At 69.3% G+C, this 20,475-nt stretch overlaps 4 protein-coding genes across 4 annotated transcripts in view; 3 read left to right on the top strand and 1 right to left on the bottom strand.

Annotated features, from left to right (window-relative positions):
- Positions 1–1,105: 1,105 nt before the first annotated feature.
- CHLNCDRAFT_24095 (hypothetical protein) lies at positions 1,106–1,684 on the top strand (the record flags this gene model as incomplete). The annotated part of the gene is made up of 1 exon (XM_005847079.1): positions 1,106–1,684. The coding sequence occupies one exon, from the start codon at positions 1,106–1,108 to the stop codon at positions 1,682–1,684; it is 579 nt and encodes a 192-aa protein (XP_005847141.1).
- Positions 1,685–1,901: 217 nt separating this feature from the next.
- Positions 1,902–2,377, top strand: CHLNCDRAFT_14884 (hypothetical protein; the record flags this gene model as incomplete). The annotated part of the gene is made up of 3 exons (XM_005847078.1): positions 1,902–1,959; positions 2,083–2,153; positions 2,252–2,377. Coding segments are annotated over 3 exons (255 nt in total), but the record flags the coding sequence as incomplete, so codon positions are not given.
- An 8,188-nt stretch (positions 2,378–10,565) lies between these two features.
- Positions 10,566–15,546, top strand: CHLNCDRAFT_6685 (hypothetical protein; the record flags this gene model as incomplete). Its single annotated transcript, XM_005847077.1, has 13 exons — positions 10,566–10,733; positions 10,893–11,010; positions 11,165–11,407; positions 11,588–11,775; positions 12,006–12,266; positions 12,433–12,559; positions 12,752–12,877; positions 13,128–13,246; positions 13,467–13,535; positions 13,709–13,828; positions 14,010–14,090; positions 14,500–14,833; positions 15,305–15,546. Coding segments are annotated over 13 exons (2,196 nt in total), but the record flags the coding sequence as incomplete, so codon positions are not given.
- Positions 15,547–20,076: 4,530 nt separating this feature from the next.
- The window catches only part of CHLNCDRAFT_134888 (hypothetical protein), a gene marked incomplete at both ends in the record, with an annotated part of 5,829 nt that continues 5,430 nt past the window's right edge, over positions 20,077–20,475 (bottom strand). Inside the window, one exon of the mRNA XM_005846887.1 lies at positions 20,077–20,305. Within this exon, the coding sequence (XP_005846949.1) occupies positions 20,077–20,305 (229 nt within the window). The remainder of the gene's footprint in view (positions 20,306–20,475) is intronic.

Here is a 20,475-nt window from a genome sequence, read left to right as displayed (position 1 = left end):
CCCAAGCGGCGGCAGGGGTGACCACAGCGGGGGTCAGCCATGCATAGCCGCCAGCACCCACATCCGAGCTGGCCAGGCATGAAGGAGCAGAAGGGCAGACGGCGGCATGACGGCGGCACTGTTCTGGGGCAGGCAACCCTGCCGGCGCATGGCTGCCAGCACGCCTTGCTGGCCCCCAAGCGAATTTGGCCCGCCTTGCACCCACCGGCCACACCGGGTAGCCCTTGACCTGACCCCACACTATGCCTTCGCTCTGTGCCACTGCGCCCAGCTCGGCGGTGCTGAGCTGGGCGCAGACGGCCTCAAAGTCTGCTGCCGGCATGGCGGGCGGCTGCTGCCGTTGCTGCTGCCGCCGCCTGCCGCCGCTGCCGCCGCCGCTGGTGCCAGCGGCCCGTGCGGTGGTGGGCCGTGTCTGCCGCCTCGCTGCTCCTGCAGAGGGACAGCCGGGAGGCCCCTGGTGAGGCGGTGCCGCGCGGGCGATTGGCAGCACGCCCTGACGATCGGTCGGCGGCACGCTCCTCAGGCAGCGGCACGCAATTGCATGGCTAGCTTGCAGGTCGGGGAGGGGTGCCAGACGCCGCCAGGCGACGTTGCAACCTGCGGGCGCCCTGTTTGGCGCCCTCTTGGGGCAGGGGCGCCCTGGCAGCCCAGACCCGTCCAAATTCCCAGCAGGTTCGGCACACTGTCACCAGACCGGGCAGCGGCAGCCCAGCAGCTGCCCCCCCCCCCGCAAAAAAGGCTTCACGTTGAGTGCTCGGCGGGCCCTGCAGCAGCCGTGTCTTGCAGGCTCGTGTCAGCTCACTCCCGCTGCAATGGCGGATTAGTGGTGCTCTGGAGAGGACGCCGCAACGAACCCCGCGGCGGCCGCCGCTGGCCAAGCAAAGCACGCAGCACGCTCAACGCCAAAACAACGAATTTGCCTTCTATTTGGGCCATGCGCCCATAAAGCACGCATTTGGGAGCATCCGGTCCCCCTTGGTGATGGCCAGGGCCCCCCTGATCGCCCTGCCGGATGGCCCCGGGGGGCTTTGAGCCCCATGGAACAGCGACTCTGAGCGCCATGGATGCCGTGAATCTCCAACAAGGGCGACGGGCGGCCGGGTGCATGACGCCCTCTGCCAGTGCAGCTGCCGTTGCACCGCCAGCGCCTACTGCCAGCCCGCCGCCACCCCCCGCCGACGAGTTTGTGATGCGGGTGGTGAGCCTGGAGCACTGCATGGCAGCACCCCTGCCCGGCGTGGACACGTGCTGGTCAGAGCTGGCGGGGTGCGCGGTGCAGCAGGTGCCTGTAGTGCGCATCTACGGCTCCACGCCTGCCGGCCAAAAGTGCTGCCTGCACCTCCACAAGGTGAGCGGCCCTGGCCCTGCCTGGGAAGAGGGAAGCCGCGGGTACCAGGCTGGCCCCGACTGCAAAGGAAGCAGCACCAAAGCCTGCAGCCGCCCTGCCACGGCGTGGTTGTGCTGGACACAGGGCGGGCGCCAACGCTGGGTGTGCACACCGTCTTCGCCTTCTCTTCCCCCTGCAGGTCTTCCCCTACTTCTACCTGCCCTACCCCCCAGACCTGCCCCAGGACCCGGCTGGAGGTGTGGCGGCAGCCCCCTGACCACCTCTTCCAGTGCCTTCCTGCTTGTTCGTTTGCTCCTCAAATGCTGCCCAGCCAACACGCTGCTGGCCGAGTCTTGACCAGCCATCACCACCACGTCTAAACCCTGCCCCGCCTGCAGCCCACTGGTCTCTCAACCGGCTCGCGATGGCCCTGGAAACGGCCCTCAACACCGCATCCTCCTTCCAGCAGCAGCACCAGCAGCAGCAGCAGCACAGCCCGCCTGGCGCAGGGCCGGCACCGCGCCCCGCGCCTCCACGCCCCAGTCCTGGCAGCGAGGGCGCCGCCGGCGGACGCCAGCGCGTGTTCAGCCTGACCCTGGTTCGCGGCACCCCCTTTTACGGCTACCACGCAGGTGCGGGCGGTGGACTGAAGTGGGCGGAAGAAAGAGGGCAGCATTCTGCGGTCCGATTGGACCTTGCCAACCGCAGTGCCTGCCCGTCTTCCTGCCAACTTTGCCCAGCCCCCACCTGTGCAGAGGAGTGCGTGTGGATTAAGGTTCTCATGTACAATCCGCGGGACGTGAGCCGTGCGGCCGAGCTACTGCGGGTGGGTGGGCTCAGGCGCAATGGTGCAAGCACGGATCTGCGGACAGCTTGCTTGTGTTCTAGAGTGAAAGGTCTTGCGGGCTGACCCTGTTGGTGCAGGGCGGCGCTGTGATGGGGCGGGCGTGGCAGCCACACGAGAGCCACCTGCCCTACCTGCTGCAGCTCAAAATCGACTTCAACCTGTCTGGCATGGGCTGGCTGCGCCTCAGCCAGGCGCGGTTCAGGCCGCCGCTGCCCGCCACCTTCACGCGGCAGCGCCGCGGCTGGGCCACGCGCCACCTGGTGCTGGAAAGCGAGCACGGCGCGGACAGCCTGCTGCCGGCTTCGGGGGCGCAGCCGCCGGGCAGCGCCGGCACGCCCGGCGGCAGTGCCAGCCAGTACATGCGGCTGTGGACCGTCGGCAGCACGCCCAGCAGCTGGCTGTGGGGCGGCTCGACGGCAGCTGCGGGGACCGCCGGGGCGGGCGCTCGGGGCGGCTGGCACGGCGGCGGACACGGCGGCGGCAGGCTGGGTGGCAGGGTGCCCCGGCGGCAGAGCACCTGCCAGCTGGAGCTGGATGCCATTGCAGATCACATCCTCAACCGCCAGCAGGCAGGTGGTTGCTGTGGCTGGCTGGCTGGGAGCTGCTTGCCGGAAACATCCCTGATGATGTGCTGGCTTGCTGAATGGCTGAATGGCGAGGTAACCAAGGGCATTATGCTGCTGTTTGTTTTAGCCAGACCTTGGTGCCTTGTTGCCGCTCGCCTTGGCTGCGCCCCCCCCGTGCAGCTGGTGCGAGTGCCGCTGGCTGGCGCAGGCCCCGAGGTGCGCATGGTGGAGAGCCTGGCGCCGATGTGGGCCGAAGAGGCGGCACGGTGCGGCCCCAGCGGCATCCCCAACCCGCCGCCCAGCCCGCCGCGCTCGCCGCACCCGCTGAGCCACGCCGTGCACGCTGTGCGGCAGCAGTTTGAGGCCATTGCTGCCCAGCAGGCACAGCAGGAGCCGCCGCCACCGCTGCAGCAGCAGCAGCAGCCAGAGCCAGCGCACGCGGCGGCCGCCACTCCGGGCGGACAGCAGGCAGCGGCCGCACCTCACGTGCCGGCGGCGGCAGAGGCGGCGGCAGCCACCCCTGTGTCCCCTGCGATGCCCAGCCCTGCTGCGCGTTGCACGCCCTTGGTGGCGCTGACTCAGCCTGCCAACAGGGCGCTGCTCCCACCAGATGGCGGCATCTCTCCCAGCCCGCCGCCCTTCCCGGCAGCGGCGGCAGCGGCGGCGGCAGCCGGGGCGGATGCCCAGCAGGACTGGCTGGCACCTAGCCAGGCGCAAGCAGGCCTTGTGGCAGCAGCTGGTGGGCAGACGCCCGTCACCCCAGCCTCTGCCCTTCACCCACGCTGGCTGCAACAGCAGCATCAGCAGGCAGGCTGGCAGGGGGCCAGCCACGGTCCCCTGGTGGATGAGCAGCTGCTCATGACGCAGCTGACGCAGCAGCAGCGGCGGCAGGAGCAGCGCTGGCCGCCGCTGTCCCAGCACCAGCAGGAGCCGATGGGCGGGCGGGGCGAAGGAGGGGCCATCAATCAGCAGCCGGGCGCCCTGCCGAGGCTCCAGATGGATGCGGATGCCTGGGCCTGGCTGCAGGTGAGCCAGTCAGTGTTGCCGCCGCATATTGATGCGCCTGCCGGCTGGAGTGCAGTCTCCCGCTGGCATCAGTGCTGCCAGCCCTCCTCCGTTGCTGTCCTTGCTTGGCACAGATGCGCGTGGAGGGCACCCCCGCCGACCGCACCAACGGCGGCGGCAGCAGCAGCGACGAGGAGGATGAGGCGCTGCTGGCGGCGCTGGCCCAGCAGGCAGACGCCTTTGGCACGCCCATCAGCCTGCCGGTCAGCCAGCAGCAGCAGCAGCAGGCTGGCGGGCCGCCCTACTCCCAGCTTCTGGGGGGCGGCGGCAGCCAGGTGCCTGGCAGCCCCCCAGCCACCCAGCAGGTGCGTGGTGCAGGGACCCCAGGCGCCAGCCGACCAGCCTCCTGTGTGGGATCCTGATGCTGACTCCTTCCCATCATGCTGACGCCTCCCTTCCTCCTTTTCCGGGGGGCCCGGGCCTGCGCGGTGCAGGAAGTTGCCATTGCACGAGCGCACTCGGCGCTGCAGCAGGTGCTGGCCAACACGCAGCGTGAGTGTGAAGACATCTTGGCCGCCAGCCAGCAGGAAGAGGAAGAGGAGGAGCAGCAGCATGCGGCTGGGGAAATCCAGCAGCAGGGGCGTGAGGAACAGCGGCAGTCAGCAGAGGGTGATGCAATGCTTGATCCCACCCGCCTGGCCTTTGCCTGGCCGCCAGCAGCGGCGGCAGCAGCCCAACCGCAGGCATGGCAGGCACGGCATGGTCCCCCAGCTGTGTCGCCGCTGCCTTTCAGCCTCTCGCCGGCGGTGCCGCGGCCCCTACCAGAGGCGGCAGGTGGGGTGGCAGATGGAGGGGCAGCGGCGGCAATGGTGTGCGATGTTGAAGACGTGGTGCAGGCACCTCCTAGCTGGGTGAATGGCCAAGCATCGCAGCAGTGGCGCCAGCAGCAGCAGCAGCAGGCGCATGTGCATGTGGAAGACGCTGCAGAGGCGATGGAGGAGGAGGAGGAGGCTGTGTATCTGCAGGCGATGCACATGTTTGAGCAGCAGCAGCAGCAGCCCCCTCAGCAGCAGCAACCACCGCCGCCGCCGCCGCCGCCGCCGCCGCAGCAGCAGCAGCAGAATGGCCAGGCGGAAGCACGGCCAGTGCAGCAAGAGGGCCAGCAGCCGCCGCAAGTCATGCAGGCAGCACAGCAGGACCAGCAGCCTGCGCAGCGGCAGCGTGGGGAGCGGCGCATTCCGCAGGTGGATGGCGCTGCCGACTCGATCCACAGCGATGGCAGCACCAGCTCTGGACCGGGTGCCGGCAGCAGCCAGGTGCGAAGCCATCCTGTGGTTGTTGATGGCTATGTTGCTCAGCTGTGGATCCCACCTGCCCGCACCTGATCCGCTTACCCTGCGCATGCCTGCCTCCTTTGTCCTGCAGCGCCGGCACTCACAAGCATCGCCCTCTCAAGCGCAGGCCCAGCCCCAGCGACAGCAGAGGAGGCGCAGCAGCCAGCAGCAGTCACCCGGCTCGTCGCAGCAGCGCTTTGGTGCCCTGACCTTCCAGTCCCTCTCCCCTCCCAGCAAGCGGCAGCGCCAGCGGCACCAGCTGTTGCACGATGAGTCGCAGGCCGGCGGGGCTGCTGCCCAGCAGCAGCACAAGCAGCAGCGAGCTGAAGAGCCGGAAGAAGCAGCAGTCCTTCTGCCACAGCCAACAGCATCAGCAGCACCGCCACCACCAGTGGCTGCAGCTGTGGCAGGCGCGGCACGGAGGCGGCCAGCCTCAGCCTCGACTCGCCCGCTGACTGGCGGCGGTCAGCAGCAGCAGCAGCTGCGCGTGGCACAGTACAATGTGCCTGGCCTGCGGCGCAGGCGACCGCCCCAACAGCAGCTGCAGGCCCAGCCCCCCGAAGCCGTGCAGCTCCAGGAGGTGCAGCAGCAGCAGCAGCAGCAGGAGGAGCCACCGCCGCAGCCTCACCTAGAGCCAGAGCCAGATGAGCAGCAGCAGCACATTGGTGTAGCATTGCCTGGCGCTGATGCTGCGGCAGCAGATGTGGCGGCAGGTAGTGAGCACGTAACAGAACCTGCCGACGCCCCGCAGCTGCAGCCACCAGCACCAGCGGCAGCGGCCATGGCAGCAACGCCTGCCAGCGGGAGCAACGGGGCAGCACATGTGTCGCAGCAGCGGGTGCGGGAGAGCAGCCAGGCGTTGGCACACGTGCTGGCAACCCTGCACCACCCGGCATCTCCAGGCCACAGCACCGGCAGCAGCAGTGGTGGCAGCAGCTCCCAAGGCCCCAGTGGCAGCGGCCACTCCGGCAACCGCGGCACCAATGGGGCGGGCAGTGGTGAGGCTGCAGCCAGCGGCTCGCCGCCTCCACCGCCACACCTGTCTCGCAAGCAGGTCAAGCAGGGCAGCCAGTCGCTTGAGGAGGTTCTGTCGCTGCTGCACAAGCAGGACGAGATGGAGGAGGGCTCTGAGGGGGAGCAGGGCGGCAGCGGCAGCGGCAGCCAGGCCTCCCTCTCCCCGGCAGCGAGCGGCAGAAGCGGCAGCGCCTGCCACCGTGCCCAGCAACCAGGCTTGGCAGAAGCAGCGGCAGCAGCAGATGTTGAGGAGGAGGACATCCCTGGGCGATGCAATGATCTCATCATTCCTGACAGCCAGCCCACCCCAACGCCGCTGAAGCGCGCGCAGCGGCGGCAGCCGCTGCGAAGCCAGCCGGTGCGGCCTCAGGAGCAGCCGGCACAGCAGGCCCAGGTGCAGCAACATCAGCATCAGCAGCCACAACCTCAGCACCAGCAGCAGCAGCAGCAGCAGCAGCAGGAGGACCAGGAAGAGCAGGAAGAGGAGGTAATGGAAGTTGATGTTCCTGCTGCTGCCCCAGGCCTGCCACAGCCACAGTCGCAAGCGGGTGGCAGCCCACTGGCTTCTCCCCTGCCAGCACCAGCGCTGCCAGCTGCAGCGGCCACCTCTCCCACAGCACTGGAAGAGAGTTTCGGGGGCTTTGCGGTTGAGCTCAGCGGATTCAGCATGCCCGCCCCTGCCATGCCGGCAGCTGGCAGGCAGCTGGCAGGGCGCCAGGCTGGAGGCGAGCAGCTGCAGCTGCAGCCTGCCGACCCACCGGGCAGCACCGCTGCCAGCCACCCGCAACCATCCCAGCAACCGGACTCGCAGCCAAATGAGCAGCAGCCACAGCAGCAGCCGCAGCAGCAGCAACAGATGCAGCAGCTGCTGGAGGAAGCAGGGGGGAAGAGCAAGGACCTTCAAGCCAGCGGTGGCAGCGGGACGCCGCCAGCAGCAGTACACCAGGGCTCTGGTGAGCAGCTGGCCTCGCCCCAGGCAGCACCAGACGCAGCCGGCGAAGGCGTGGCGGCAGAAGAGCGTGCTGAGGTGGCGCCTGCGGTGTTGGATGACGCCTGGGGTGGCGGCGCGCTGTGGGAGGAGTGGGACGGTGATGTCGGTGGCGCTGGTGACGACTACCTGCACCTCACCTATCCTGAGGAGGAGGGGGAGGCGTCCCCTGCGGGCAGCCAGGGCGAGCAGCAGCAGCCGGAGATAGAGCAGGAGGCGGCTGGCATGCCGGGAGGGGAGCAGAGCGGCGGAGGCGAGGCAGCAGTGTGGCGTGTAGCCAGGCCGCCCCCCACGCAGGCAAGCACCGAGTGCACCCCTCTGCCAGGCAGTCCATCACACTGCGTGCCCACCCCGCTCCTGTCCCCTGCTGCTAACCCTCTTTCCACCTGGAGCTGGTGGGCTGCAGGCGGAGCTTGAGGCCAGCGGGTGGCAGCTTGGCGTGCCGCCGGTGGTGGCGCTGCGCGCGCACTACGGCCGGCCACAGGATGCGCCCGCACAGCCGACACTGTTTGCGGGACGGGAGTTTAGGTGGGCGTGCGGATGGGGATGGGTGGTATGGGAAGGTTGCGTGCAGGCAGGACGGGTGCCTATCACACAGGACTTGCTGACCTGCTGGTTGCCTCCCCGCTTCACCTGTGCTTTGCTGGTGCCCACCTCCGCTGCTGCAGGGTGCCCACCGCTTCCATCCGCGAGCTGCCCTCCTTCACAGCAGCTGCGGCACCGCTGGCATGGCAGCACCTGCAGCAGCAGCAGCAGCAGCAGGGGCTTGGGCTTGGGCTTGGGCAGCTCCCGCGCCAGGCCCAGCAGCAGGCGCACCACCGCCGCCACCTGCTGGCGTTTGTGCCCGCCAAGCCGCCCCCCACCCGCGCCGCGACCGATGCCTGGCTCGCCGCCCGCCGCCGCCGCCGCCGCGGCAAGCAGCGGCGGCAGGCCAGCAGCAGCGGGGGCGGCCCGAACTTTGCCATGGATCCCAACACCGGCCGCCTGCTGCCAGTCGGCGGCGCTGCCACTAAGGGTCAGCGCCCTGGCTCGGCACGCGGCAAGGGTGATGCCAGGGATGACGCTGGCGGCACTCCAGCGGGTGGCTTGCTGGGGGATGCAGACCTGCTCGCCACTCCCTCCCTGTGCACCCTGGGTAGCGGCGGCGGCAGCGACGGCGGCAGCCGGGGCGGCACGCCTGCCAGCGCCGTCACGCAGACCCCTGCCCCCACCCATGCGCCAGCGGGCGGGCCCGCGGCAGGCCAGCAGGGTGTGCCGGCTGCGACGAGTCCTGCGGCGAGAGGCGGGAGCTCCAGCGAGGAGGACTGTGGAGAGGAGGAGCAGGTGTGGCGGCTGCGGCACCCTGCCAAGCCCTGTCGCCACCTCTGCACGCTAACCCGTTCCTGCTCCTCTGCCCCACTGTCCCGCCGCAGGTGCTTCCCGCAAGCCCCAAGTATGATGAGCGCACTTTCTTCTTCTCCAACCCCTTCCCAGCCCTCCAGCTCACGCAGGGGGCGGGCCTGCAGCCCTCCCAGCAGAGGCGGCGCCGGCTGGAGTTGCAGCGGCAGCGCTCGGCAGCCACCGGTCCCGCACCAACCGCGGGGCAGCAGGTGCAGCAGGCGCATGCCGCGGAGCAGATGCTTGCCGCACAGCGACCGCGCATGGCCGGCCTTGGCAGCGCAGTGCAGCAGGCGCTGCCATCTTCTCGGCTGGGGGCAGGCGCCACTCCTGACGAGCAGCAACAGCAGCAGCAGCAGCAGCAGCAGCAGCAGCAGGGGCCACGGCCCGGCGGCGCCCTTCTCAAGTCGGTCCTGAAGAGCGCCTTGAAGAGCTCTGCAGCGGCAGGAGAGGCGCGGCAGGGCAGCCAGGAGCTGGCGCCGCGGCAGCTCCTGCAGCGCCAGCCATCCCAGGCCTCTGATGGCAGCGGCAGCAGCGCCAATCGCGTCAGCTTTGCGGGCGCTGGGGCGGACGGAGACGGCGCCAGCCAGCGGGCGGGCCCCAGCAGGCTGTCGTTTGAGCCTGCGGCGCAGGCACAGCAGGCGCAGCTGGCTGAGGAGGCGACCCCCCACGCCGGCGCCGGCGCAGGAGCGGGAGCAGCAGCCGGTGGCGGCGCCCCGGCTGGCTCCACCCAGCAGACCGGCCTTGGCACGGGCGCCGGCGCAACCGCGACTACCGGTACCACCCGCATGCGGCGGCCGGGCTTTGTCAGCCAGATCACGCCGCCATCTCCCGGCCTGGCGGGCACCGCTGGCCCCACGCCGTTGAGCCAGGCCGGGTTCAAGCAGCGGCGGTGCGTGTCCGGCAAGGGGCAGCAGCTGACGCTTCTCTCGCTGGAGCTGCACGCAGACAGCAGGTGGGGGATGCTGCTGGTGGGCTGGGGATGACTCGCTGGTGGTTGTGTGGTGGCGGGGAGCCGGAAAGGCCAGGGGCAGGAAGCAGGAAAGGCCAGGGGGAGGGGTCAGTGCATGCCGTCCTGCAGGTATGGGCATGCATTGTCTGTCCCCGAGCTCTTGGGCGACTGTGTGTGCAGGGGCTCGCTGCTGCCAGACCCTCGCCACGATGCGGTGCGGGTGATCGTGCTGGCGGTGGCCGATGATGACGAGGAGGTGCCCGATGGTGAGCGGGGGCGTGGAGCGGCAGCAAGATCTGGCCAGCAAGATCTGGGCTGACCTTAGCTGAGCAGCACTGCGGATGTCCAGAGTCAACAGAGGCAGGCCTTGGACGGTGGAGCAAGTTCCCTCCACCGCTGCACTCACGCGCGCTAACCGCCTCCCCCTTGTCCTTGTCTGCAGCAAAGTACACCACTCGTGTGCTGGTCTTTGACGAGACTCTGGCCGCCGCCCCGCCCGCTGCCGCTGCGGCGGCGCCCCAGCAGCAGCAGCAGCAGCAGCAACAGGCACAGCTGCCACCTGGCGACTCGGCTGCCCCAGCGCCCGCAGCGCAGTCGTTACCGCCAGCAGGCCCACCCCACCACCCCACTGCTGCCACCTCGGATGCACCAGCGGCTGCGGGGCCGGGCGGCAGCCCTGTGTCGCCGGCTATGGCAGCAGGCGTTCTGCTGGAAGGCATGCCGGAGCCTGAGATTGTGGCAGCCCCGCCGGCAGCCAGCACGGCCGTCGAGGTCCTGCTGTCGCCGCCCGCCGGCAGCTGCCAGGAGGCAGGGCCGCCGCACAGTGCGTCACCCTCCGCAGGTCGGCCCACGGCAACACCCCGGGCGGCGGCGGGGCTGCGCAACCCTGCTGCTGTGGATGCGCTGGGGGAAGATGTGCAGGTGAGAGCCAGGGCTGGCGTCACCCGCTGCTTTGCTTCTTGGATCTGTTGGTTAAATGTGCATGCTGTGGCCTTGCGGCAAGCACCCCTTGGGCGCTAGGCCGAGCGGCTGTCCTCCCTCTTTCCCTGCTCCTCCCCTCTCTTTGTCCATGCCAGCGCCAGCCTGCCGCGGTGCACACCACCAGCCGTTCCAGCTCCTACCTCCCTGCCACCCTGTCGCCAGGTGGACCTGTATGCCAGCGAGGCGGCCCTGCTGGGCGCGCTGGGCGCCGCCGTGGCGGCAGCAGACCCCGACATCCTGCTGGGCTACGAGGTGCAGCGGGCCAGCCTGGGGTACGCCGCGGAGCGAGCCGCCGCGCTGGGCCTGCCCAGCCTGCTGAGGGCGCTGTCGCGCCTGCCCAGGGTGAGGCGATGGGGGGTGGAGGGGGCGGTGCCGAGATGCCTGGATGAGGGGGGCCGAGGACCGGCGGGTGACTGGCCGCTGGCGCAGCCCAGCAGCTCAGTAGCGCCACCCGCGCCCTGCCCTGGTTCGTCCCTGCTCCTGCAGACGGCGGGCGAGAAGGAGGGTGTGGGGGGCGGCGGTTCTGACAACCCCGCCGACGAGTACGCCTGGCAGACGTCCAGCGGGCTCTACTGCTCGGGTCGCATCGTGCTCAACGTGTGGCGCCTCATGAAAGACGGTGGGTTGGGGCAGGGTCTGAGGGGTGGGGTGCAGGCGACTGCCAACCTATGCATGCAACCTGGGATGCTCCATTCCATCCGCATCACTCCCCGCCCACAGGCGCCACCCGCCCTTTAAGTGTCGCATCCCACCCCCACCCCTGCCCTTTCCAGAGCTCAAGCTGACCAGCTACAGCTTCGAGTCGTGCGCCGCGGCGGTGCTGCAGCTGCGCGTGCCGCATGTGCCGCAGGCGCAGCTGCACGCCTGGTTTGCGGGCGGGCCCGGCGCCGCGCGGTGGCGGTGCCTGGCCTACTGGGCCCGCCGCGCCCGCCTCAACCTGGCGCTGCTGGACCAGCTGGACCTGGTGGGGCGCACAGGGGAGATGGCGCGCACCTTTGGAATAGACTTCTTCTCGGGTGGGTGGGTGGGTGGGTGCAGGAGGCGGTGCTGCCCTGCTGCCCCTGAGCGACCCCCGGCCAACCTGCCAGCCAGCCCCGTATGCCTATGGAGCTGACCCCACCCCATGCCACGCGCGCCACGCACATGCCACACACAGACCCTCCGCCCGCCTGCCCCTCCCCCTTCCCCCCCTGCAGTGCTGTCGCGCGGCAGCCAGTACCGGGTGGAGGCGATGATGGCGCGGCTGGCCCACACCCAGAACTACCTGCTGGTGCACGCGGGGCGGGAGCAGGTGGCGCGGCAGGCGGCCATGGAGGCGATACCGCTGGTCATGGAGCCGCGGTCGCGCCTCTACACAGACCCGCTGGTGGTGCTGGACTTCCAGGTGAGGGTGAGGGTGCGGGTATAGGCTGGTGGAGGGAGGGTGGGGGGCCTTGCGATGGCGACGGTAGCGTGGGAGGCTTGGAGGGTTGCCATCAGGCGTGGGGCATGCCATCAGGGATAACGTGACGTCAGCGGGGCCGGCCCTGTGCACCCCCCTCGCAACACACGCTCGCTCGCCCACACTCACGCCGACCCCGCCCTCCTTTCTTTCCCTCCCTCCTTTCCTCCCAGTCCCTCTACCCCTCCATGATCATCGCCTACAACCTCTGCTTCTCCACCTGCCTGGGGCGCCCTGCACACGCGGCCGCCGGCGACGACCCGCCCCCAAAGCTGGGCGCCGTCGAGTATGGCCTGCCCGCGGGCAGCCTGGCAGGCAGCCTGGCGCCGGAGCGGCTGGTGGTGGCGCCAAACGGGGTGGCGTTTGTGCCGCGCGAGGCGCGGCCGGGGGTGCTGCCGCGGCTGCTGTCCGAGATCCTGAACACACGCATCATGGTGGGCTGGGTGGCGGCTGGGCAGCCATGTGTGTGTGTGTGTTGGGGTTCCTGGCCGCACATCTTGCCTGCGAGCCTACATGCTCGCCTGCGTGTTTGCCTGTTCCAATCCCAGCCTCTCCCTCTCACCCACCTCCCGGTACCCTCCCTCCACGCGGCACGCGCAGGTCAAGGGCGCCATGAAGCGCTCCCCCAAGTCCGCCAAGGTGCTGCTGCGCTGCCTGAATGCGCGCCAGTTTGGGCTGAAGCTCATCGCAAACGTGACGTACGGCTACACGGCGGCGGGGTTCTCGGGTGGGTGGTGGTGGTGGTGGAGATGGTGGTGGAGGGTGAGGGGCAATGCAGAACATGGAGCAGGTGCTGATCTGTGGGCAGCATTGGAAGTGGCAGATGGCGGGATGGCTGCTCCGGGCCCGCTGCGAACTGGCTGGTGGGCTGCCCCGGGTTGCACGCTGTGCCATGCTTTGCCATGCTGTGGTCGTGCAGGGCGCATGCCCATGGCTGAGCTGGCGGACGCCATCGTGCAGTCGGGGCGGGAGACGCTGGAGAGCGCCATTCGGCAGGTGGAGGGGCATCCAGAGTGGCGGGCGCAGGTGGTGTACGGGGACACAGGTGGGACCTGGGGGCTGGGGCTGGTGCTGGGGCTGCGTGCGCGGTGGGCGAGAGCTTCCTTTTTGTGGTTGGAAGTGGCACGCTGTGTGCTGGGTGGGCTGAGGCATGGGGCTGGAAGCAGCAGGCGGACCCACGACTCCCAGCAGGCTCTCAACAGCTGGGGGTGCCCCTTCGTCTCCCAGAGCTGCTGGTCTGACTAGTGTATGATCTCCCGCCCCTGCACCGGCTCTCCCTACCTCTTCTGCCGCAGACAGCATGTTTGTGCTGCTGCCGGGGCGGTCAAGGGGCGATGCCTTCCGCATAGGGGCCGAGATCGCGGCAGCCGTCACAGCCGCCAATCCGTCGCCCGTTGCACTCAAGATGGAAAAGGTGGGTGGGGCGGGTGTGGTTGCAGGTTGCGTCCTGAGGCGGGGTGGACAGATTTCGTCAGCATGAAGCGAGGGGAATGGCAAGCTGGGGGACTTGGCGATCCTGGCTGGCTGGCACTGTTGCTTGAGCACATCCAGCATCCAGCATGCCGCGGCCAAAGGGCTGCTTTCCCACCACGGTCCGCCCTGCCTCCCCCCGCTGCTGCCTGCCACCTCCACAGGTGTATGATCCCTGCGTGCTGCTCAGCAAGAAGAGATACGTTGGTTTTGCGTACGAGTCGCCCACGCAGGTGGATGGTGGATGGTGTGGTGCCAGCCTGAGTGTAGGGAGGACTGGAGGGGGGCGGGTGTATTGGGTCGCTCCCGACCCCATCCTTGCAGCTCAACACACATCACCTCACCCCCACACACACCCCACCACCCCACCACCACCCTGCCTGCCCCACCCTGCCTGCCCCCCCAGGCGGTGCCCGTGTTTGACGCCAAGGGCATAGAGACGGTGCGGCGCGACCAGTGCCCCGCCGCCGCCAAGATGACAGAGGCGGTGCTGCGCCTGCTGTTCACAACCAAGGACCTGTCGCAGGTAGGGGCGGCCGCTGGTGGGCGCGTGCAGGGTGCGGGGCGGCGCCCATGGCAGCCAATCCCCTTTCCGCCCTGGAGGGGAGGGCATGGGGGGAGGGAGGCGTTGGCTGCCGGCGGATACCTGCCGACTGCATCCCAGCTGCCCACACACGCACACCCCACCCCACCCCCCTCCCGCCCAGGTCAAGGAGTACTGCGTGCGGCAGTGGAGCAAGATCCTGGCGGGGCGGGTCAGCGTGGCAGACTTTGTGTTTGCCAAGGAGGTGAGGCAGCTGGGCCTGGGGTGTGCCTGGGCGACGCCGGGCGCATGGCTGCTGCAGCGCAGGGCGCTCCCCGCGCCCGAAGGAGGCGCCCGCCACCCGCCACGACACACCTCACCATGGCTGGTGGCCGCACTATCATCCCCCTGCAGGTGCGGCTGGGCACGTATTCGGCCAAGGCGGCGCACGTGCCTCCCGCCGCGCTGGTCGCCACTCGCGCCATGGCGGCAGACCCCAGGCACGCGCTCAGCCGCCCGCCCGCTGCCCCGCCAGCCAGCCAGCCACGCGTGCGGCTGCATCCCCTGCGCGGCACCCAGCCACCCTCAGCCGCACGCTCTCAGCCGCCTGCCCGATTCCCTCCCGACCTCCTCGCCAGCCTCCCTCCTCGCCTTGCCACCACCCCGCCGCCTAGCCTCCCACCTGGCCTCCCACCTGGCCTCCCACCTGGCCTCCCACCTGGGCCCTCCCTTGCACCCTCCACACCTTCGTGCCCCGCAGGGCGGAGCCCCGCTTCGGCGAGCGCGTGCCGTACGTGGTTGTGTTTGGCGAGCCCGGGGCGCGGCTTGTGGACATGGTGGCGCCGCCGCGTGCGCTGGTGGAGGGCGGCGGCCGCCTGCGCCTGCACGCCCTCTACTACATCACCAAGGCCATCCTGCCCGCGCTGGACAGGGTGCTGTCGCTGGTGGGGGCGGACTGCAAGGTGGGGGTGGGGTGGTGGGGTGGGGGTGGTATGTGTGTGTGTGTGTGTGTGTGTGTGGCGGTGGTGTGCAGGGCCTGTGATGATGCTAGCAGGCCACGCATCGCTGTGTCAAGGTGGGATGGCGGGGGCGTGCCCCCCGCCTGCAGCTGCTCTGGCCTCTCAATCCTCTCTCTCCCCCTTTGTGCGTGCAGGCCTGGTTTGCGGAGATGCCGCGCCCCAGCCGCATGCTGCCGCAGAAGCGCCCCGCCGCCTCGCTGCCGCTGCTGGCCGCCTCCAACGCCGCCGCCGCCACCAGCGGCGCCGCCAGGCATGCGGGCTTGCCGCAGCCGGCGGCCAGGGCCCGCACGATTGACAGGTGGGCTGGGGGTACGTGCGGCTGCTCTGCCTGCGCAGCGCGTCTCGAGCAGCTGCCCTGCCTGCGCCCATGGCACCAGCCGGCCGACCTGTGCCCCTCGTGGCATCCCTGACGCCCAGCCTGGCGCTGGCCTCGCTCCTCCCCATACGCTGACCCAACCAGCATGCCTCTTGGCCTCATGCCTCCTCCCCTCCCCCCACACGCAAAGCAGGTACTACCTGTCCCGCCACTGCGCCGTGTGCGACGGCCTCACCCACGCCACCAAGCCGCTGTGCGACTGCTGCACCGCGCAGCCGCAGCTGGCGGCGGCGGTGCTTTCCTCCCGATGGAACCGCCTGGAGCGGCAGTACGCCCAACTCGTGCGCCTCTGCCTGCACTGCGGCGGCGGCGGCGGCAGGCAGGTGTCGGAAGGTGGGTGGGGGCCGGGTGGGCAGGGCTTGCCTTCCCTGCCTCTGCCCTGCCAACGGTGCAAGTGCCCTGATAAGAGCAGGCCTGGCATACACACCACAGGCAGCGGCCTGGACAACCTGGCTGCTGGGGGCGCTTCAGCGCAGCCCAGGCCGAGCCGTGCGCATGCCGCCTGCCTCGCCCCACCCCTGCTGCCCTCGCACCGCTGACGACCAACCACCTGCCTGCCGCGCCCCGCCTGCCTTGCCGGTGTGCTGCAGGCGGCGTGGTGTGCGACTCTCTGGACTGTGGTGTGTACTACGAGCGCCGCAAGGTGCACGGCGAGCTGGCGGCGGCGGCGGCGCTGGCGCAGGCAGGCCTGCACCTGCTGGAGAGCGAGTGGGAGGCGGGGCGTGGGGGGCGGGAGGGCGTGCCGGGGGCGCGGTGACGCCTCGAGCGCCGCCCTCAGCCCACGTGCCCCATAGGCAGCCTGTGATCGGCGGCACCCTGCCACCCCAGGCAGCCGGTTCAAGGTGACCCTCGATGATTGTTTTTTACAGACAGCACACATGACACAGACGTTGACCAATCAGATGCATTTGATTTTCATTCCCTCGGTGTACCCCTTCCTGTGTACCTCAGTCATCTCAGCTCTGTGGCCTTGTGGCTTCACATGAGAATTAGAAAAAGGGCTTGTATTCAGGCGTGTTCAAAGCTGGCGGCGCCAGGTCAGGGGCTGGGCAGTGTGGCTTTCAAACAACGTGCCGCGGCGCAAGAGAACGTCAGAACACCTCGTGCGGGGAGGGGAAGCATGGGGTCAGGAGACGGAAAGAATGGGCATGGGCGCGCACTGGGTGGGCGCCTCACCACTGCTGGTGTGCGGCGCCCCGCCTCACCACTCCTCATCCAGCTCCCGCACCATCTCAGCGGTGATGCCCTGACCAGCCACCACCTCCGACTCCACCACACCGCCCAGGATCTCAGCCGCAATCTCGGATGCGGGGGGCACCGCCTCGCAGCCGCCGTAGCCGCCAGAAGAGGTGGTGGCCGGCGTGGGGGCAGCGTTCGTGCCGGCGTGGCTGCCAGGCGCCGGTTCGGTGCCCATTGCGCTTGAGCCAGGCCCTTCCCTCTCCCCACCAGACGTGCTGATGCTGTGCAGGGGGTCGGTGGTGCGGAATGGCTGGCAGCCTTGCTCAAGTCGCGGCGCAGTTGCACCAGACGGCGTGGGCTGCGCTTCTGGCAGCGGAGCTGTGGAGGCAGGGGCCGGAGCAGCATCTGCAGCGCTGTCGCCAGCCCCAGAGTCTGCCTCACCCGTGCCGGCCTGCAGGTTGAAAGGTGGCACCATGTGACTTGCTGAAGACAAGCCATGCGCAGAGCAGTGAGGTACGCTGGCAGCTTGCCTGGTGTGACAGGGTGCCCGCCGCCCTCCTTTTCTTGGCGGGGCGCTCGTTGCCAGAGGAAGCTGCCCGGGGGCTCCCCTCCTTGCTGGTGGGGCCTGCTGCGGAACATGGAATGCAGGCGGCAGGCAGGTTGGCTGGCAACTGATGGCTGCTGTTAAGCACTTGGGCTGCTGGCCTGGGGGTGGCTGGGTGGCAAAGCACGCCCGTGATCGCGGCGCAACCGCACTCACCCTCGCCGTTGTCGTCGCTCCCGCCGCTGGCGCTCAGTGCATTGCCGTCCTCCTCAACGCTGTCGCGAGCGCGCTTGCCGCCCCTCCCACCCTCCACCAACTGTCTGAGAGCAGAGCCCGCTCCCAGCCCTGCCAGAGTGAGCAGGGCTGTGTACAGCACCATGCTTGGCTGCCGGCTCCTGGTGCAGCCTGGCAGCTTCCGAGGCAATAGGTGTGGAGGACCCTCCACTTTGGAGGGCAGAGAGATCACAGATCAATCTGCCACGTCAGGGCAAAACCCTAAGACCTGGCCGCCTCCTTTTGCTGTGCCTCACTTTCTCGGTCGTCTGCAGGGACGATGGCTGACTCTCTCCCAAGTGGCGGTGGCCCTCCCAAGGGCCCGCTGCAGCCGGGGGAGCTTGAGGCGGCCTGGACGCTGCTGCCCTCGACTTCCCAGGCAGAGGAGGTTTCGGAGCCACAGGTGCAGCAGCCTGAATTGCCGCCGCCGCATGTAAGGTCACGGTCGCGCAAACCTTGGCGGTGGCTCCGACGGGCAGATCGCGTCCCATCCCCTGTCGCGGCAGCCGGCGCCACCGCCGTCCGAGTCGCCGCCCAGCTCGGCCTCCCCCGCCGTGCGTCAGCCCTCCCTGAGCGAGGTGCTGCTGAAGGAAGAGCGGCCGCTGCTGGAGCGCGAGATCCTGAAGCTGCAGCAGGAGAAAGATGTGAGCGGCGGCATGCTGCGGTAGCAGCGCTCGGCCTTCCAAGTGCATGCACACGGCGCAAAACCCTGGCTTGCTGGGCTCCGCTCACCAGTCGGCTCCTCTCTCTGCCTCCGTCGCACATGCAGGAGCTGGAGGCAGAGCTGCAGCAGCGCGAGGGAGAGATCGAGCATCTGGAGGCCTGCCACAAGCGTGTCTGCCTGTCCCAGCTGGCCTTCACGCTCCTGATGCAGGCAGTCGTGGGCACACTCATCTCCCCGGTGGCGCCAGGCACCCCTGTGCAGGCCTGTGCTGCTGCGCGGCGGGCTGAGCTTGGGGTGGGGGCCACGTGCTGGGGGAGCACTGGTGGCTGCTGCCTGACCAGCCCCAGCAGCAGCCCGCCGCTCCCTGAGCCCCTCCCACCCCCTGCTCTGCCTGCAGGTCACATGCGCCACAGGGCTGGCACTTGCGGCTGTGGGTGGCATGGGGGTGTGCGCGGCATGGCCCTTGCTCTGGCACCCACCCCGATATGGCGGCAAACAGGAGGAAGAGGAAGAGGAGGAGGAGGTGGAAGATGATGAGGCGGAACACGAGGTGGCTGGCCCTGCTCGCATCGGCCTGCTTCACCGGTGGGCAGCTGCTTGGCAGGCAGCCACCTCCTGGGCAGGCTCCGCTCGCGGAAAGAGCCAGCGCTGCATCGCGGCCGTCGTTGACAGCGTGGCGGCGGCCGCGCGCAGCGTGCTGGCGGGCATCCAGAAACCATTCAGGGCTGCAGCGCGTCACGTGGCGGCGCACGCAACCTTCTATGTCGGCGTGGCGGTGGGTGCCGCGCTGGTGGCCCTGCTGGCAGGCACCGCCCTGGCGCTGGCGCCTGGCGCCAGGAGCCCGGCAGGTGAGCACTTTGGGTTTGCTGTAATAGGGTGTACGCTAGGGTGTATGCTGAAACATGGCTCAATTCCCTGCTGCCGGCCCTGGTGTCATGGGCAGGTGAATGCCCCACCCTCACCCTCACTGTGCTCTCACTCCAGGCTCCGGCGCTTCACCTCTCAGCGCCCTGCCCACCCTGCTCACCACTGCCCCCTCCTCGCCCGCCTCGCCCACGCCACACACCTCGGCCACCGCCCCAGAGGCGGTTGTCAGCAACGCCGGTCCCGCCGCCAACAGAGAGGGCAGCGTCAGCGCCGGCCCACCCGAGCCATCAGACGGCGGGAGCGGCTGGCAGAGTGGTCCCGCCATCCAGCCGCCAGCCATCCCCGCACCACCGCCGATCCGCCCGCCGCCACCTCGCTGGGCCGGGCTGAGGGCTGGTGCTGGTGCCGGGCAGGAGCCCACACCCCCTCCGCAGAAGCGGCAGAAGCAGTGGCCCTCTCCGCCCCCACGCATGCCAGTCCCAGCTGCCGAGAAGCGGCAGGAACAGGGGCACCCTGCAGCTGCTGCTAGCCCTGACAGCGATGTGCCTGCCGCCGCCTCTGCTGGCGAGGCAGCAGGGGAGGCCTTGGCCACCGCCGACAAAGGCGGCGCCATCCCGCAGCTGTGGCGCGCCCTGCTGAGCCGTGCCGGCCAGCTGCACCCCTCGCTGCCTGCAGTGCTGGACCAGCTGGCAGGTGAGAAGCCGCCGGCCCATGTGAGCCCCCGGGCAGGCTTGGTACCGCAGCCTTGAAGCAGCCTGGCATCCTGCAGGCTGCAGGCTTGGTGCTGGCATCTTGCCAGGAGCAGGCCGCCTGCCGCACCTGCCTGCAGGCGTGGCGCTGGGGCTCGCCGCCTTCCAGGCCTTCTGCGCCTGCATGTCATGGTGCCGCCAGGCGCCCTGAAGCGGCTGTGTGAATGATGCGGCAGCACGGCAGTGGCAGCAGGGCAGCAGCAAGGCAGCGGCAGCGCAGAATGGTCATGGCAGCAGCAGGCAAGCGCAACTCTTGCAGTGTTTGTGGGAGGTTGGGGATTTTTGAGTGGACAGCACTCGGGGGGGAAAGAGGTCTCAACATATGTGGGGACTTTCACTCTGCTGCACAGTACCTTTTTAGCTGAATGTACAGATAACAGCCAGCAGTGTAACCTTCACAACGCTACAGTGGGGGCCCTCCAGCGCATCACCCTCATCTTTCCTGGTGCCCTATCCTGCCCTGCTCTGCGAGAGCGAGGTTTGGCAAGGTGACAGAGAAGCGGATGGGACAGGAAAGCGGACAGAAAACAAGTATGCAGGAGAACATGCAAGCAGGAAACAGGTCAATATAAGCGCAGCGCTACCGCTGCTCCTTGTCCGCCGGCGGCGCGGGCGCGTGTGCCCCCAGGTCGTCCAGCCGGGAGTACAGGTACTGCAGGATGGTGGCAAAGGCATCGTCCTGGGCGGGGTCGTAGTCGGTCAGCGACGGCGGCGCGCTCTTCACCTCCGCCTTGCTCGTCTCCTCCCGCCGCTCCGCCAGCAGCTGCTTGACCTGCGCGGTGTAGGGTCGGAAGCCAGACCACAGATGCCTGCGAGGGGGAGGGGGAGGGGCGTGGGGGAAAGGGCGGGCGGGCGTGTGAGGGCTGCCACGAGCAGAGGGGTCGCAGGCCCGCTGCAGCCCAAGTGCGCTCACATGCAGGCCAGCACCACAGCGCCCCCCGTGCCCCATGGCCTGCTGGGCCTCCTTCATCACCCATGA

This window comes from Chlorella variabilis (assembly GCF_000147415.1).
Source record: "Chlorella variabilis unplaced genomic scaffold CHLNCscaffold_12, whole genome shotgun sequence".
Taxonomy (NCBI): Eukaryota; Viridiplantae; Chlorophyta; class Trebouxiophyceae; order Chlorellales; family Chlorellaceae; genus Chlorella; species Chlorella variabilis.
Note: the sequence above shows the minus strand (reverse complement) of the source record. Positions and strands in the feature narration are given on the sequence as shown.